A 20,026-nucleotide genomic window follows, 5' to 3' on the forward strand; every position below is an offset into this window, starting at 1 on the left:
ATGTTCATCGGTATATATATATATATATATAGTATATAGATAGCTTAACAAAACCTACTCCCATACAACAACATGATTTTTTGGCGTTTTTATAGATACTACAGAATATAGACATTACGGGATCATTCGTACGCGAGTCCTACTCACACTTTTTTAAGAAAATATTTAAATATGTAACACGTGTTTCATGTAAGTATATAAATGGTATGAGAATATTATACAAATATTATTCCTATATTATTAAATTTAAAAATATATGCAAATCCATTTATATATATAATGATATACAACAGCTGACATGGTTTCGAACACGAGCAATGAAATGTATCCAAGCATGAAATTGATTGTATTCGACTTTTCTTCGCTACTGTACTATCGTAAATTTATATTTTTCCATAAATCTAAGATATAATGAAACTTTTCATTATCATTGTAATTTGTTTTTTATTTAAAAAAGGTAAAATATGACGTAATTTTTTTAAATTTATTTGATGTTTATGGAACCGATTTTGTCGTCGTCGGAGTCGTCGTCTTAAAGGAGAACTAAAAATGCACTTGCTATAGTGCACAAACCGATGCGAAAACACAACTGCTTTCTCTTATAGTTCCATAGGATCGCAGATACCGGTGAAAACTCTGGTGCCGGATCGTTCGTGGTTTTCCCATCAGTGGGACATTTACGACCTCTTATTGTAAATATTGTTTTCTATTTGCAGTGTATTTAAAAAACGTTGAAAAAACTACGTTGTTACTTAATCAGACGCGAAGAATATTACGCGGTCAAGAAGTGACAGACACGAGGCCGTACATGGTATGAGTATCTATTTGAATAACTGGACAGTGTCTTAAGCGTTAACAGAGTCTTTAGTGTTTAAGTGCAACTACTTATATCGACAACGCTTAGAGTAAGATACGATCAAATATGATTTCCACGTTTCTATATAAAACATTTAAGTGAAACGCAACGAGTCTCTTCTAAAGATCATGTGTATATCTTTTAATTTTTACATACTTGATAAGGTAACTTGATAAGTCACCTCTGCTTACTGATATTGGCATTTAAGTGTTAATTGTTATTAGCCTACCATTATTATCATAAGTGAAAACCATCCCACTATTATCACTTAAAAAATATTTGTTTAAAAATACCTGTACGTCTCGGGACAATTTAAAGTGTCAGAAATAGGGATAGCGTTGGTTAGAGTGAGAAAGGAGGAGTCTAAACACCGCTTTCGTATGCGTAAGAGAAAGGGAGGCCAGAGAGACGGGTACCGTAACGCGTTACGTAACGAAGCGGTTTACCCTCCCATAAGAAGTTATCACTTCAAAAGGCAGGCAAACAGATGAACCACATAGACAATGTTATGTAGTCAACAACTTGCAATGCACCACCTTACTAAGATTTATATGTTTCTTGTGCCTGTAGTTAAACTAGTTTACACACCCACCAAACGGATCATAAGAATACTGAATAATTTTATATGATAGTAGCATATGTGATGTATGGGTGATATCTAGAAGGGTTTGCACACTACCAAATGAATTATGAAACCTTTTTAATATTATGATTAATTGAAACTTAACCTCGAAATAAAAAGTCATAGTATACTATTAAATATATGTTTCAAACATTTATACTACTACGAGTTGTTTGAATGTAAATATATAATTAAGATGTATAATGAAGTGGAGGTATGATTATAATTATATCAAGTCCAAAAATATTAATTCTATATATTTTCCCCAAGGTCTATCTTCGCCCTGCGTCCGGCGCTGACCCGAAGCTGAAGGACTCGAACTGGCTGTGCGGCGGTGTGATCATCCACTCGCAGTTCATCCTAACATCCGCGGCTTGTATTGAAGACGCTCAACACTTCGTGGTCGTTTCAGGAACGCATAGGTATTGATTAATTATGCTGAAGAGTTCGTTTCTATGAACGCTCTCATACCAAGAATCAGAGTTAAAAAGAAATGCGTAATTATAGCCCATTAATTGAAAAACCTTGGGCTATAACGTGAGTGAAGCTACGAAGCAGTTAGTCTTAACTAATATAATAAATGAAAAAATGAGTTAGCTTATAAGCGTGTTTCTTACGCTTTTACGTCTTAACTATCGTTCATTATGAAATTTTGTCAGGGTTACAAGAAAAGACATAGGATACCTAAAATTTTGTCTCCTTCACACGCTACTGAACCCGTTGGCGAACCAGTTATATAAAGCTATGAAAGATATATTTTTTTATACCTAATCTGCAATTCTAATTAGTAATCAATGGTATTCCTTTTATAATAACTTAACTTTAATTAAGCTGTTATGTTATGTGACACAGGTGGCTCCCGCCGGGGGATGAGGATGAATGTATTGTAAATGGAGCAAAGAAAGCAGTTTGGAAATGTGTGCCAAAAAGTGAGTGGTAGCAGAACAATAATTTTATAGATTTCATACTTAAATAAAAACAGTGATTAGATGTAATATTATGGTGAATTGTTCTGCGTACGCCTGTAAAAGATTTTTCCTTTAAACGTTTTATGTAGATCCTTAATCTACCCGTACAAAGCTGAGAGCGATAGCTAGTATCTAATGAAAATTATATATTCTCAATTCAATTTTGACTTGTGTTATTAGGCTAAATTAAAAAAAAAAGATTAACATTCAAAAGTCGCTCATTGATTCGAAGAATAAATAAATTCTACTTATTACATAATCTCTAAGTTAAATGAAATATTCATAATATCAAATTCAAAATATTCATTATTCAAGTAGGCTAATGCACTTATGAATCATGTTACAATGTCGAAGTTAAAACGTTCGGAAATTTAAAGGTACAATACAATACAAGTATTTTGGTTTTTTATGACTTAATTATATTTAATAAAATAAAATAGCTATTCGCAATAAGGTAATAACAATTATTGAAACGAATTTGTTACGTTTACTCGTCTTGAGTAATCAAACGAACACCGTGAAATTTTGCACACATATACTGTCGCGATACAGAAAAAGACTGCCTTCTCTCTCACACGTAGGTTTTTTTATGATATCTGTAGGCGGACGAGCAAATGGGCCACCTGATGGTAAGTGGTCACCGCCGCCCATAGACAATGGCATTATAATAAATATTAACCATTCCTTACATTATCAATGCGCCACCAACCTTGAAAACTAAGATGTTACGTCCCTTGTGCCTGTAGTTACACTGGCTCACTCACGCTTCATACCGGAACACAACAATACTGAGTACTACTGTTTGGCGGTAGGATATCTGATGAGTTGGTGGTACCTACCCAGATTTGCACACTTGGGCTTGCACAAAGCCCTACCACCAAGTGAAAGTCGAAGCGGGTTAAAATATAACAACTATTATTACAGATTACGTATTCGACGGTAATGAATTTGATAATATACGTTGGATGGTAAACGACATAGCTGTGGTTAAAGTTGAAGATGATTTTAACTTTGAAAGACGCATTCGTGGCTGTGACTTTACACCTAAGCAAATCGCTTATAACAATAAGTCTGAAGAATTAGAATCGCCTGGAACTGTCGCTTCTATCGCTGGATGGGGATCCGTCGATAGCTTCAGCTATGTAAGTTTTAAAATAGTATCTTCAGAAGACAACTCGTTTGTTCGTTTTACCAACCTTACTTAACCAATGCGCTTTTTTGAAATTTTGAGAACTAAGAGCTCGTACCACCACGTACCACGTACCACGTACCAATGCTTAACGGTAGAATAAGTGATTAGTGGATGATACTTACCCAGGCGAGCCCCGAATTGAATTCAGGATAAACATTCTTAAATTATTATTATTATTATGAAAAATTCTTTCATTCAATTATATATACTTCGCATAACATTCAAAATAGATCGTTTTATAAGCTTTTTTTAAAATCACTTCACCTTATATGAGTAGGTCTAAATTTATATTTATACCTAGACTAGACTATAATAAAATACTTTTATTTCAGATGTTCGATAATTCGAACATGAATTCTCCCAATCTGCTTGAAACGGATGTTATATTAATATCAAAGGCGAAATGTAAGAAACGCTGGGCGGAACGATACCATTTCATTATCGACGAGAACATGGTGTGCGCTAAAGATGGTGTCGACATGGAAGCGATGAGTGTCTTATGTAAGGTTAGGAAAATAGTTGTTCCTAAAAATATTTAAAATATACAATCATTTGCATGAAGAAACCATCCCCTGTTCTATATGGATCAGAATATTGGGCTATACAAGGGATGACTGAAAGACAATTGCATGTGGCGGAGATGAGAATGCTGATAGGAATTAATGGTATTACGCGAATGGATAGAGTAAGGAATGAGTACATAAGAGTTTGAAAGTGGCACCGGTAACCGAGAAGCAATCTGGAAACCGGCTGTCTTGGTATTGGCATGTTATGCGGATGAATGAGGACCATTTTGTGAGAAAGGTTTTAAAAATGAATGTGGATGGACATAGAGGTAGGGGTCGACCCAAGAAACGATGGATGGATTTTGTGAAAGACGATATGGTTAGAAAGAATGTTACTTGTGAGATGACGTCTGACAGAGAAGTATGGAAGAAGAAAACATGCTGCGCCGACCCTAAATAAAATTGGGATAAGGGCAGGAGGATGATGATGATGCATACACACTATGAATAATAAAAACTAAATGTGCATCTCGGGACTTAAACTAATCTAATTTGAACTATTCAATATTGAAATTGTTTAACTTAAGAAAAGCTTAGGTTATTACTTAAATTTTATGTATATTAATGATAATTTAAGGAAAGGTTATTAATAATAAGATATTTTATTGACTATAAAATATATTTCCTGCCTACCGCAGCTGTATGCGTAAGAGGAAGGGAACTAGACAGAATGGCGCCGTAACGCGTTACGTAACGAAGCGGTATACCCTCCCATAAGAATTTATCACTTCAAAAAGTTAATAGAATTTAAAAATGTATAGATACACATTGTTTATGTAAAAACACAGATGCACTTACAAATGTGACGGTTATCGGCACATACCTACACGGCAGTATAGATACAGGACTAACAGTTTTAAGCTAAATTAAAGGATTTATTACTGTATGTTAATACATAACTAATACGATACGTGTATGATAATATATCTCATAATGGTAGCACCAAGCCACCCTTTCAGAACTATTGATTACAACTTGCTAATGTTATCGCACGTCTCAATTCTTTTGCATTCTTATTTTGGTACGGATAAAAATTTCCAATCATTCCAATATATTTTAGTTTTAGTTTGCTATATGTTGCTCAAAAAGTGATAGAACCAGTTATTTTCTTTCTCATATAAAAAACAACTTCAACACAACCAGTTAACAATCCAATTTATGAAAGAATATTCATTTTGCTTTCAGCTATAAGCCCATCTTCTTAAAATCATATCATGAAAATTTCAGAAATCCCCAATTAGCGAACAATTAAAAATTGTTAATATGATTTTTTTAAGTAAAATATCTTAGTTATAATATATTTTATTACAAAGGAACAAGAAATCAATTGCAAAGAACTAATGTACTCCGATGAAACTGAAGATCAATTTGCAGGGAGACGATTTATTTTGGAACCAGAATCACTACAAGTTCATGGCGCTAGTCATTTCAACCATTTGAGACGATCGAAACTAGCTTCTGGAGGGTTTTGTGAGGTCATCATCATTTTCATAATAGCATTAGCTTTCTATTGTTTGAGTTTCGACTATCATTATAAATTAGAAAATGTCGTTGGATAACACACGATACTTTAGTCCTGCGAGAGGACTAGCTAAATTCTTGAGATCATATTCAATTTATGAAGAGGACTTCATTTTTCTATTATATCTTCGTTCTATGCATAGAACTCGATAAAACATTTGAGTTAACCATATGCAAGGACGTGACGCAAAGGAAAAGAACCCACTATTTATAAAGGTCAAAATATAAAGTGAAAATGTCCACAGATCCAGTCATCTTAGCGACTTCATTATAGTTAATCAATTCCTTTGGGACGTAATGTTAATAGAATTCTATCACGTGGAAGGAAGGGTCATTATCACAGTTCACATTTAATCAAACTTTCCTTATCTCAATTTTAGAACGACCACGGTGGACCACTTGTGGTCGGTGATGGAAGAAGTGCCACTGTTATTGGTGTGATATCGGCTTGTATGACTGCTAATTTCACACAAAAATGCTATGGACCTTTTCTTTACACTAGTGTCTGGCGTAACCGACATGTTATTGCTTGTGCTATTGATAAATCTCTTGGGTAAAGTTACATTTTGTTTATATATAAAATATAAAAAAAAAAAATATAAATTGTGACGAATATTTTTAAAATAATTGGTATTCCACAGTGTTTTACCTTAAATCACAGTGCTTTTAGAAAATTAAGAAATCTTTCATAAAGATGAAATTTTAGGACTTTATAAATTACTGCATCAATTATTAGATATTAAATTTAATTACAGAGCAACTTGCAGAAGATTATTAAAAACAACGAAAACGCGTTTGGTTGAAACGAAATTGGATTGGACGAATCATCGTGATAGGTATACCTATTCTATTTTATTTTCATATATGATTGTTAGGAGAATGGACCACTTAAAGTTAAATGGTCAGTACGGCCCATAGACATTGGCGCTGAGATAATTTTAAACATCGCCATTGCGCCAACCTTGGGAACTAAGATATTATGTCCTTATTTCTGTTACAAGGGTGACTCTCTTAAAACTGTAACACAACAATACTAAATATTGCTGTTTGATTTATTATGAATATAATTATAGATAAAAATATAGTATACATATATATTATAATCTTCAAAAAAAGGGGGTTCGTTAGAAATTAGTTTTTCTTCTAAATGGTTTGAGATGTGCCAAGAGGGATAGATAACTTTAATATCACGTAATACATGTACATTTTTAAAAACTTCTAGATCAAATATTGGAAAATCGCCTTCAGACCGTAGTAAACATATATCAAGAGTAAAACCTGGAACTGAAAAGATGCAAACGAGACAAATGAAACATAAGTAATGTTAATAAATACAAATATTTGTTTTAATATAATCAGTTTTATTTGATTGCTTCTAACTTCTAAAGCTTTTACTTAAACTAAATATTAATAAATAAATATCAACTCCTTAATATTTTTTTCATTTTTTTAAAAGATAGGTACCACATTTTCTGTAGTTTTTTTTTTTAAATATTTTCGCATTTGCGTGAAAATATATACCAAACTTTTTCTATTGCTCCGACATTCTAAGTATTGTAGATATTAAAAGCAACGTTGAATAATGATAATAATGAATATATATGTGTCGAACCATCAAAAAGTTTAATTAGGATTCTTTTTTATCGTACGTGCTGGCAACGTCAGTTTGACGTAGAAGAACACGTGACAACCGAAAAGTGTGAACGTGCATATCGAAAATATATTACTAACATGAATGACTAGACTTATATTTTGAATGTCATTATGTCTGATAGCGAGTTGACGCCTAACCCCTCGTCACATATATAATATAATAAACTCGCAGTATATAAATTAAATTCACTGCCTATTTCAATTGCACTGTACACATATTACTAACTAACATATTTGCTTTAGTTGCCTCGTACGTGATAAACTTCAGCTTACTGTCTTTTTTCAGTAGAATATTATAGATATTTGCACTGACGAAGGCACGCCTACACTCTTTTTTTATAATAACGTTTGGTGGACAGACCGCCCATAAACATTAGCGCTGTAAAATAATAACTATTCCTTACATCGCCAATGCGCCAATGCGCCTTGTGCTTGTAGTTAAACTGGCTCAATCACAAACGAAAATACAATGATTGTGAGTATTGCTCTTTGGTGGTAGAATATGTGATGAGTAGGTGGAACCTCCCCAGATGGGCTTACACAAGATCTACCACCAAGTAAATTAATATAAAATTTCTGTCTATATTTTTGCATTGGTCATCTGTTGTAAGTACTAACTTCACTCATACTGATGAGCGTGGATGGGCGCGCCTTCGCGAATGAATAGATCTATACGCTATTCCAACCATAAGAGGAGAAAAGCTAAATAAACAATTTTGTAATGTTTGACAGCCAATTGACGCGATAGCATTGGTCGAGAGTTTTGATTCATCTATGGATTTGCGAAAAATGGCGTTTTGAACCTCGACAAAACTGTTATCTGAATTTTGGAAGTAAAATTAAACTGGATATATGTAGCTAGGTGTAGTAGTATTGTATTAAAAATAAGGATATATCTATCATAAATTCTCAGTAGTGCACAATATAGCTGAGTTATTAGCAAATGGAATGAAATACGTAAATCTAAGGTTTGTTTATCTTTATTCCCACTTCCATTGGAATAGACTATACATTCTATTAATTGATATATGAGTACAGACAAAATAATATAACAAGAGTGAATGATGACTGCATAGAATCAATCCATCAATAGACACAAGAATATTAGTGCTTCATCGTTTTTGTGACTCTTTTATCAATTCCAAGTTAACAATTATGTTAACGAGAAATTTGATTCTTATCAGAACTTGACGTCGAAATAAAAATATGCTTTAAATTATTTTTCTTCAAGTCGATTGCTATATAGTAAAATATTAGAAATTTATAAAATCAATTAAATCTTCAATGTACCATGAAGTCGTAAAGTAGATGTTTTCTATTGCATAGTATTTGTTAAGGAAACATGAAGTTATATAATCGCTATGGACTTAACTTTTGTACATTTTTATTCGGACAATCTTTCTTTTGTCTAGGTACGTTCTCAATATATACATATAATTTTTAATTAACTTGAAACAAATAAATTATTGTAGATATCTATTAACTTATTTTCTTAATATTAAGAACAAGTCAAGTTCGTCTAACTTAGAATTAATAATTTAAATTAAGTACTAAATAAGTTAATATAATTAGGCAATCGTACCAGCTCATGTAATAAGTGAGCCAGTGTAACTACAGGCACAAGGGACGTAACGTCTTAATTCCCAAGGTTGGTGGCGCATTGGTGATGTAAGGAATGATTAATATTTCTTACAACGCCATTGGCTATGGGCGGTGGTGACCACTCACCATCAGGTGGCACATTTGCTCGTCCACCTACCGATATCATAAAAAAATAAAAAAAATGTAGGTGTTTATAATGGCTCCTAGGTATTGGGACAGTTCATTTCGTCATGAGACAGATTCCTTGCCCCGATACGCCACCAAACATAAAATATAATATATCATGCCTATAATTACACTGGCTTACTCACTTTTTAACTTGGCACACATCAATAAAAAGTTTTGCTTTTTGGCAGTAGAAAAAACGATAACACGCAAAAAACCTAGTAAATTATAACAACATTAATTTTTCAATATAACCTGGCAAATCTAGTTGCTAGCTTATACAGCTGTCGCTAGCTTCATATTTTTCAGGGTTCGAATCCAGTGCCGAGTCAATTTATATTGAAATTTAAATTGAGTTGCGAAATTGGTTGTCGGGTGAACCAATGTCGGTTGCTCGGAATCGGAAAGCACGTGAAAGCATTGATTCTTAGCTTAAACTCCAGTAGGGATTGCCGTTCTTTAAATTATGTGACTGAGCTAACAAGAGCACCTATACCTACTGTGCAAATACTTCATAATAATTTATTTTATAAGCGTGTGTATTTAGTTGTTAGATCAATTAGTGTAGCGACGATAGTACCAACGAAGATTAACCAAATTCTTCAAAGAGCAAACATAAGTGACGTTAATTCAATCATAAATGGATCGAGAAGAATCTTAAATGGAGAAGAATCAGGGGACACTAGACCGTATATGGTAATTAATATAAAATTATATATCAATAGACTCATAAGAAAATTATGTATAATAAATGCAATTTCTCCTGTGACAACATATTGCACCGATTTGATTTGACCCAATTTGTCGCGAATTCTATCCATTTGGCCATTTCAGCTCATCTCATTAAATTAAATAATAATGAATATTTTTTAGGTATATTTAAAACTTCCATCGAGTAATTTAAAGTATCAAAATTATCGGCACTGGCTCTGCGGCGGTGTGATCATCCACGAAGAGTACATTCTCACATCAGCCGCCTGTATTGAAGATGCGAAACATTTTTACGTCGTGTCCGGCACATATAGGTACTAGCTGTTAAAATAAAAAGGGGGGAATGGGGAAAGATCAACGGAATCCAAAAATTGAACTATAAATGCCTATAACCAATCTACGGATGATTTCGCAACAATTGTCATACCCATACATTAAGCTGTTTTCACGTGAAAACATAATAACTTATACCCGGGTTAAATAAGGCTCTATATAAAACGTTTATATAGTAATAGGTTCATAGAAATCTATTGGTCATCATGATTTTTTCCGGCAAAGTTCAACATTTATTAGCATATTTTGGATAATTCACACAAAACTTTGATTAATATATTTAAATCTTCCCCATGAACAATTCCATCCATTGGACAAAACCGTGAGAAAATCCTTGCAGTAGTTTTTATATCGCATTCAGGCGGACAGTCGCGGGTCCTTGTTTTATAGTATGTAGTGATGTAATTTATTCGAGTATACTTTTTTTATATATGAACTGTTTTTGATGATTATATTATATTGGGTTCCATATAGATCTGAAGTTTATTACGTTCTAATTTAATATGCTATTGAACACTGCTCAAATTTTATTTGGTAAATTCCGGCAATTTTTTTAAGCAAGACTTTTGTTATGTGAAGCATTACACTTAATTAATACATTTCAGACATAACCCAGAAGACGATCGTCTGAACAACGCATGTATAAAAAACGGAGCAAAGAAAGCAATTTGGAAATGTATTCCAAGAAGTAAGTACCGTAGTATACTATTCAAAATATTGTAAACACTGGTGGCGGTGCAGCAGAGTTAGCTCACTCACCTTTCAACCCGGAAAAAAGGAATACAAAGTATTACTGTTTGCCGATAAAATAACTATCGAATTTTTGGTACCGATCCTGCTATCTGCGCTTTAAAATTTTTAAAGTTAATTAGCTTGTAAATATCTCATTATTGGGTTGTCTCCTTTTGAGGGATAATGTTACAAGTTTACATCACCACAACCAATCGGGCTTCCTTAAGAAATAGATCTAGTCAAGACCGTTCATGACAACTCTTGTAAACAGCTTATATATAAATGTATGTTTATCTGTTGATGGATACATATGTGACTAGATGGCGACAGTTTTTTAGCGATGCTTATCATTATATGCGATTGATTATAAACACAGAATATGCAAACGAACATTCTCTGGTACTTGCCAATATTGTCATATATTTATTTATACTTTTAGGTTTTCTTTAATATTTTTCATTTATAAATTTTATAATATTGCATGCTTTATGTGAATCTTTTGATATTGTACATATGTTTCATTTTATTATTGTTGATTATTTTGAAATTAAAATTATACCGCCATGGCGGATGTTTTGGTTTAAATGGCGTACCTACCCACATTGTAAAGTACGATAAGTATTAAATAAATTCTCTGGCCAAATCTCTTCATTTCTATTGATAGCAAAAAAAAATAACAATTCAAAATACAAATAAAACAACATACCTTACAGATTACGTATTCGATGGTCACGAGAATGACAACATCAGATGGATGAACAACGATATAGCTATCGTCAAAGTTGAGGACGAATTTGATTTCACGAGACGAATACGAGGATGCGACTTTATACCAAAACCTATTTGTTATAATAACCAAAGCAGTAGATATGAAAACCCTGGCACCACGGCCATAATCGCTGGATGGGGTTCTACTGAGAAATATAATGATGTATGATTTTTTTTATTTTAACACTAATTTACGCCCAAATCTCTTATTGGCTTTTATTTGAATAGTGTAATAGTCATTTGTAGTTTTCAGTTGTGAGCTTTTTTCCAGAAAACGATCCCATTGACATGAATGAGTTAATGCCATTTTATTTTAATTGAATTAGTAGTAATCTCTGTTATTTGGCAATTAATGAATTTATTTTAAAACACTGCATATTATATTACGAAGTACTCCGATACGTTTGTTTGTCTATCTGGATGATAAAGTCAAACTACTAAAAATACGGTTACCACTAATGGATGGAGATTAATGAGGAAGGTTTAAATGCATAATTCAACATATTGTATAATTTGTTTTGAAATATGACGATGGTTGGTGAAGATGTCGGATATTATCATGCCATCTGGGATGCTTTATCCAAAATTGGTATCCAGTGAACCATAAGTGCCTAAAATATTGTTGTATAATTTGACTGCCTCTTTGATCTAGTGGCTTGATATAATGCCACAGATTAGTGAGGACGGACCGATAAAAAGTCAAGGTGTTTCCGTCGAAAAATTCTCAGGACAAGTTGGAATCTGAAAGTTGGGAAATAGAAAGACCCTGGGCAAAACTCTTTTCGGTCATGTCAAATTCGCCATCTCATCAGATCATCGGAGATTGAGATGATCTATGTGTACGCACCCACACGTGGACTATATTATGTTCTGTGTGGGCTGGGCTCCCTTGAGATCGGCCGCATTAACTAAAATCGGTCCGGGCGACATCACGATATCATACTGCTTCACATCCGTTAAAATTTTACTTAATTTCATCAGTGGGTCAATCGTCGTAGTCAATCAACAACTCAACAACTTTTGGAAACAAATGTGGTATTGATTTCGAAGAGGCGTTGCAAACAGCGTTGGGGTTCTCGTTACCACAATATTATTGACAACTATATGATATGTTCCAAGGACATGTATGCAAAACTAAGTGAAGTTTGCAATGTAAGAATAATTGGTTTAAATATTTTTTTCTAACGCTTGTCTTTTTAATTTGAAACATGTCTATGTAAGTAGTATTAATGGTAGTATTTGTCTGGTAAGTTGAGCACATGATGTTGGATGGTCACCACTGCTTATAGACATTGGCACTATAAGAAATATTACCTACCCCTTACATCGCCATTGCGCCATCAATCTTCAAACCAAAACACAAGAATCCGTAATGTTGCAGTTTGGTGGTAGAATATATGATGCGCGGAAGTAAATATATAGCTATTCTACCTTATTCCAGCTATTATACCATAATATTTATTTATTTTATTTTATTAAATGTCAAAACCAAAATATTCTTAATTCGAGTACTCATAAAAGTATACTTGAATAGTAGATTCTTCCGAGAAAAGTCGTGAAGAAACTCAGTAGTTACTCTTTTCAACCATTCCAATTACAGAATTCATATATAAACAGCTTGGTTTAGAATGTTCACACTCTTAAGTGTTTTTAGGAAAAATACGTCGAATGCACAGATATAATGTACTCGGAAGAAGATGAAGGGACACGGCGAGTACTTGATCATGAAAAATTAGTTCTACATTCAGCCTACCACAATGAATCTGGAAGTAGACGAAAATCTGGCGGTGGTGGCTTCTGTGAGGTTAATGATATAGCATTAAATATTCTAATTCAATGAAATGAAACAGTAGATTCGAGATCGCAGCTTCAGCAGCTTCCTCTGCCTCTGCAATGCACCTCCAACTTTGGAACTGAGATGTTATGCCCCTTGGGCCCTTCAAACCGAAACAGAACAATAGGAAGTATTGTTACTGTTCGGCACAATATCTGATGAGTAGTTAAAAAATCGTTTCTTCTTCTGTCAAATGTCAAAACAATTATGGCAAAATTAGGTAATAATGTTTAACTGAACATCAGCTAAACAAAAATATAAAGAAATCTCGTTTTGTAACTTGTTTTTTATTTGCTTATACTATTTTTTTCATTTAGAATGACCATGGAGGTCCGTTAATTTATGAAGACGGTTCAAACGCTCTTGTTATCGGGATTATATCAGCTTGTCTCGTCAAGGAGCGCACGAACAAGTGCTATGGGCCGTTCCTCTACACAAGTGTCTATAAGAACAGAGTTCTCATCAATTGTGCCATTTACAAAGATGTCGGGTATGATTTTTATCGACTATACTTGTTACAAATTTTTTTAGTTTAGTTTATCCAGTCTTCTGCTTCATTTTCTAGTTAATTATATTTACTTCTAGAGATTAAAGTGCAATTCGCATTTTAAATTTCATGCAATTGAATATATAATAATTCCAATTTAGATGTTAATAATAATTTCAATGAGGCTAAGGACGCAAAATTGTACAAAAAATACTAATTAATGAGGTGCTCTTTTCATAATGCCTAGCTGACAAAACGAATATACATAAAACTTAAACTAGAAGTTAAACATGTACGTGTTTATAAGTAGCTGCTTTTCGCAGTTCTCGCTTTAAAATTAGATCATTCAAGTACGTGAATTCCTACAATGTCCTTGTAATTGATTCAATAAAAACAAGAACTGCAGTAATTAAGCTAAAACATTTAGTTTATTTCAGGAACGATTGTTCAAAATTGTTTCGATCCGGTAACTCATACAGAGAAGAACATATGAATTGGTCAGATCATCCAGATGGGTACGTAGCTAATATTAACATAATAAAACTGATAGATTCGCAGCCTTTACTTCCTTATTCAATGTTTATCACATTTCCTGAATTCCTTGATATTCTGAGACAATATTTATTAATGGATGCATCTTTGCCGTTGACCTTATTTACTGGATCGTACTAGTGTAAATAGATCAAGCAGCCTCTGCGCTTACGCCTACTATAGCCGTTTGTGGAGAAAAGTGTCACAAGTCTGTTAAGCACAACGTCTCATTCCAAACTGATGTATTGGTATCACAGATTGCAATCAAGTGCATCAGTGCAAAGCCAAGACAAGCCGATTTCAAAGACTGAATAATTTAATGGTAATTTTGTTGATAAATATTTAGGCCAGCTTTGCACGAAGAAGCCAAAATGAGAAGAATAGAAGAAAATTCAAGAACTGAAGTTGTAGAAACAATGACGCATAGAAACAGTACTCTGAGAACATTTCACGACCATGCTGAAATGAGATTAGAAAATACAAATATAACTAAGAAATAAATTGACACAATAAATGTTTTCTGTCTTTTTACTTTCAAATGTAACCTACTAAATATATTACTAAGTAGTAAGTAGTATATAATGGAAAAAATGACTCCTGAATGACAAAGAATGTAAAGAAAAATATCAATAATAAAATCTTAGATTTCATATCTTGAAAATTAAAATCATTTATTAAAATATGAAATTGTGTTTATACGTCTTTCAATAAGAAAATCCTATTAAGTAATTTGGCTTGAAGCGATATCTATAGTAGAATCTGTATCGCCGTATATCTTGTACGATAGTAATCTTGTATATCCAAAGCTTTTTGAGATTAATTATTAAATAACATTAAATTAGGTATCTCATTTAAACCTATACTTTCGAATCAAATACGAGAAATAAAATTTAAAATTAAATTTATTATCAAAATTGTCACATATTAGTTTGATACTCATCCCATAACTGATATAAAACCATGTATAAAACCATATAACACCCTAAATGTATTAAGCTCATTATGTAATTTTCTTAAAACAATTGTGGTTTGTATTACACATCCCATTTTAAAACATAGTTAAAAAACGTACTCGTGTCTGATGGGATGATGTTATATGTATCCAGCAAAACATACGCAATTGAATTTGTAGTGTAATGTATTCCTCCCCCTTGAGAGGAGATTCAGCCTTAGTCCAGCACTGAAATATTTACTTAGACTGTCTAACTGTCTAAATAAAAGCAGATGCGCAGATGGGCAAAGTAGCCGACCACCACGTGTAGTAGATAAAAAAAGTCTGAAACCATCGGTGATAGAAGATCTCTTAAAATATTTTGGGGGAGGGTAGATCGTCAGAGCACTGCTTGCACCCGGGTGCTTGTAGTGCTTAAGAAAGGGACTGGACCCGCTCGTTGTTCCCTACATTTTAAATTCTACCTTCTCCATTCAATGGAGAAGTAATTAAGATAATATAAAATTAGCTGACGCTGACATTTCTTCATTTCATTCATTAAAATTCTTGATCGATTACTTGAGCCACTAAAATCAGTGAAATTCAAGTGCAAAGCGTGTAATTGAAAATCAATTTTGTTTTCCTTTTCCATTGAATATTCTCGAAGAAAATGAAGGCTTTTTGCTTTATTACCGTTTTTATTTATTTTATACTTTGTAAGTTTATATATGAAAGTAAAATTTATTGATATGAATATTTAAAATTTATGTAATGACCCGAACAATCAAATTGACTAGACATCATGTCTCAGTAATCTTACCCCGAGAGATAATAAATATGTTATAGTAAAAAGTTTTACAATTAGTCAAGGCATGTTTGCTAAATCATTAGCAAAATAAGTCATGGCTAATACTTCAAATAAAGTCTAATGGAAACCCTTTTGCATATTATTTTTTACAGATGTTCATGCTATTGATGTTGCAACTCATATACCCCGAGAAGTGGAAAAAGTTCTAAACGAAACTAGAAGGATTATAAACGGACAAGAAGTGAGAGAAGGCAGATCATACATGGTAAGATTATTTTAGAAAAAAAACTACTAAAACATACAATGTATACATCACCTTTAACTGTTTTAATAGAGGAGTAACGTGTTCATTGGCTCTAAACATTTCCTCAGGTGTACCTGAAATTACCACGCAGCAATAAGAAAACGCCCAATTATCGTTCATGGTTATGTGGAGGAGTCATAGTCCACGAAGAGTACATACTCACATCAGCAGCTTGTATTGAAGACGCTGAACACTTCTATGTTGTGTCTGGAACGTATAAGTAAGTATAAGTTTTGTGCAGATTTTATGGTCTGAATTTACATATTTAATATACTATTGTGCCCCGTTCCCGTTGTTTTTCAAACTTGAAGGACGCCTAATTCTTAGAACATTGGCTAATGTGATATACAAAGATTTGAATAAAGAGAGGACTAGATAATATAATACAATGTTAAACAAAAAATTACAAGCTTATGTTTTGATATTCATTAATTGAAATGCTTCATAGGTACTCTGACGAAGACGATAGATATAACAATCCTTGCATCAAAAATGGCGCAAAGAAAGCAATATGGAAGTGTGTTCCAAAAAGTAAGTATGTTTGTACAGGTTTAAATATCTCTTACATCATCGATTATTTCGAAAAGAGTTGAAGATCGGAGCGATGAAATCCATTATAAGATAATTATATCTAACCTTAGAAAGAACCTTAATAACCCACTGCAAGAATCGATTGAATAGAAGAGAATATAATCTACATGACATTCACAGATTATGTATTTGATGGACACGAAAACGACAATATCAGATGGATGAACAACGATATCGCTGTTGTTAAAATAGAAGACGGCTTCGACTTCAACCGTCGGGTTAGAGGATGCGACTTTATACCGAAACCTATTTCCTATAATAACCAAAGTCAAACTTTAGAAAATCCCGGCAGCGTCGTCACTATCGCTGGTTGGGGTACCACATCTAGATACAACGATGTAAGTTTAATAACCGTATATGTTTAAGATTTTCGTAATAACGAATTTCTATGAGAAACAGGACAAAATTGTCAAATCTCGTTCAGTCCGATCCTATATCTAGATTTGTAATAATGACTATTCCTTATAAATCTTAACAACTAACTATGCAAGATGCAATTATAATGTTTAATATAAGAGTAAGTTTTGTATGCACGTTATCGTGATAAATTGTTTTAGTGGGTGAGCAGGCGAAAAGATAACCAGCAGAATCTTCTAGAAGCGAACGTAGAAATTATACCAAAGAGTAGATGCAAACGTCGCTGGGGCTCGAGATATCACAATATCATCGACAACTATATGATATGCACTAAGGATATAGGACAGACTATGTCTGAGATTTGTAACGTATGCTTGAAACTAATTAATGTTTACTATTTGTTATTCATTACTTGTTATATGAATTATTAAACTACGAGTTGGTTTTCAAGTATGACTGTCTCTTTTACTAATACATAAAGTTGTTATTGAACTTGTTGTATACAATAACTATCATTCATTGGTTTAAATAAGAGAGTAATGATATTTACAACTTTGTGATTCCTTCGATTCTGTTACCCAATCTTCTAAAATAATTGATATTCTTTTTAGTCCCATAGATAAGACAGAGATGACATTATTGTATAAGTGTCATCGTTAAAATCCTTTAGTCCGAAAATCGTTATGGATAGAATTTTGTTTTTTTTTTTTGGTTTACCCGGTGTCTTGTCTAATTACAGGAGAAATATGTTGATTGTCAAGATATTAGTTATTCTGATGAAGAAGACGCGAGACGAGATATCAAAATAGTAAAATCAGAAAAAGTACCGACTAATCTTGTTATGCACTCAGCTTATAATGAATCCAGACGATACAATTCTCAAGCTGATGGAGGATTTTGTGAAGTATGATATTATACAAATATTTAAAAAAAAAAAAACATTTAAAAACAAATCATTGTATAAGATAAAATATCGTCAGTGAAATGAAGAACAATTACAGCTCCAAAATTTTTGGCTTTTAAAAATGTGTTTTCCATTGACGATATTATTTTAACAATGCTGAAATTTGATATTCGAACGGTTTTTTCAGTCATGAATTTATTTGTCTCATAGTAAACAAAACACGCATATAATTAAAACAAATAGAAATATAAAAAATTATAAGCATTTTGGATTCGATTTTAAAAGTTAATAATAGTTGCTAAGCTAAAAAGTATCCAAATATATTTTTAGTTATTATTTTATTTATAATTTTGTTTTACTTTAACAATTCAAACCATTTTCTAAATAAATTGTCAACTTCACTACCACATTTAAAATGCTTATTTTCAGAATGATCATGGTGGCCCGCTCGTGTACGGTAACGGAATGAACTCCATCATTATTGGTATTATATCTGCCTGCCTCGTCAAAGAACGCACAAACAAATGCTATGGACCTTTCCTCTACACCAGCGTGTACAAAAACCGACAATTTATTTCTTGTGCTATTTACAAAGACGTGGAGTAAGTGCATTTGACAATCTTCCGACTTGCCCTTAAATTTATTATTATATATTTAACTAGGTACTTGTCTGATTCAATTAAATATAAATGCAATTAAAGTATTTAGCAGGAGCGATCTCAGCTTTATATAAAAAGTTCAATGAAAGTCATCTATTCTTATTTACCTGTTAATTTTATTTGAAACATCTATGGTTATTAAAACAAACTCTTCTTCTTCTCTTCTTTTTCGTAAATTGTTTATTTTTAGAAGATTTTCAATTTTACCTATTAGATTTGAGGTTTTTATGACCCCAATACCCATACAATTTTTAATCATTTGAAACAATATTTCAGACCAAAATGCAGACGACAATTTAGATCAGGGATAACTCACGTGGAAAAAATACTGTCGTGGAAAAATCATCCTGATGGGTAAAATAATAAAATTTTTGAATGCAATTTAATAATAATTTTGCCAAGTAAAAAACATATTTATAGCAACAACAAAAATAAATTCCAGCCAGCCAAAACGCATTTGTAATTAGTCAAATCTAGTACTTTTTTCTTAATATATACTTTACTATATGTATTTGTTTAAGATACTTTTGGAATAAATCAAAAAACTAAAATTAAATAATTTCCAAAATTAAATCTTTTAACCCTCGCAAAATTGCAATGTTCCTCTTTGATTTGTATTAAACATACATACGTGCTAATTCTGATTCATATCGATCTCCTAAATGGAAACGGGAAACATTAAGAAGAAACAATATTTAATTCACGTTCATCAATTAAATGTATTTTCCTTAACAGACCAGCTAAAAATGAAATATATGCAACATCACCAGCGCAAGTACTTCAAAGAGCACATGAAGATACAAATGTTGATACAGACAAAGTATTTTCTGAAAGGGGTTATATTCAGCGAGCTGAAAAGACTTTGAAAAATAATTCAAACATCAGCGATGCTATAAAATTTGTATAAATGTTTATAATCTTCCAAATAAAT

At 32.6% G+C, this 20,026-nt stretch overlaps 3 protein-coding genes across 3 annotated transcripts; all 3 read left to right on the forward strand.

Annotated features, from left to right (window-relative positions):
• Window positions 1-7,047, forward strand: LOC125072978. The gene is made up of 10 exons (XM_047683613.1): window positions 1-10; window positions 717-811; window positions 1,749-1,900; window positions 2,331-2,407; window positions 3,371-3,588; window positions 3,971-4,144; window positions 5,518-5,679; window positions 6,106-6,278; window positions 6,481-6,561; window positions 6,948-7,047. Exons 1-10 carry the CDS (start codon window positions 1-3, stop codon window positions 7,045-7,047), a joined length of 1,242 nt encoding a protein of 413 aa, XP_047539569.1.
• Window positions 7,048-9,176: 2,129 nt separating this feature from the next.
• LOC125072979 lies at window positions 9,177-15,803 on the forward strand. The gene is made up of 11 exons (XM_047683615.1): window positions 9,177-9,187; window positions 9,700-9,841; window positions 10,019-10,170; window positions 10,795-10,877; window positions 11,635-11,852; window positions 12,671-12,841; window positions 13,344-13,493; window positions 13,841-14,013; window positions 14,448-14,525; window positions 14,888-14,973; window positions 15,766-15,803. Exons 1-11 carry the CDS (start codon window positions 9,177-9,179, stop codon window positions 15,801-15,803), a joined length of 1,302 nt encoding a protein of 433 aa, XP_047539571.1.
• A 622-nt stretch (window positions 15,804-16,425) lies between these two features.
• Window positions 16,426-20,002, forward strand: LOC125072980 (the record flags this gene model as incomplete). The annotated part of the gene is made up of 9 exons (XM_047683616.1): window positions 16,426-16,545; window positions 16,653-16,804; window positions 17,033-17,115; window positions 17,296-17,513; window positions 17,733-17,900; window positions 18,272-18,436; window positions 18,866-19,038; window positions 19,372-19,449; window positions 19,831-20,002. Coding segments are annotated over 9 exons (1,329 nt in total), but the record flags the coding sequence as incomplete, so codon positions are not given.
• Window positions 20,003-20,026: the final 24 nt, after the last annotated feature.

Source organism: Vanessa atalanta, chromosome 23 (genome assembly GCF_905147765.1).
Source record: "Vanessa atalanta chromosome 23, ilVanAtal1.2, whole genome shotgun sequence".
In the NCBI taxonomy this organism is placed as follows: Eukaryota; Metazoa; Arthropoda; class Insecta; order Lepidoptera; family Nymphalidae; genus Vanessa; species Vanessa atalanta.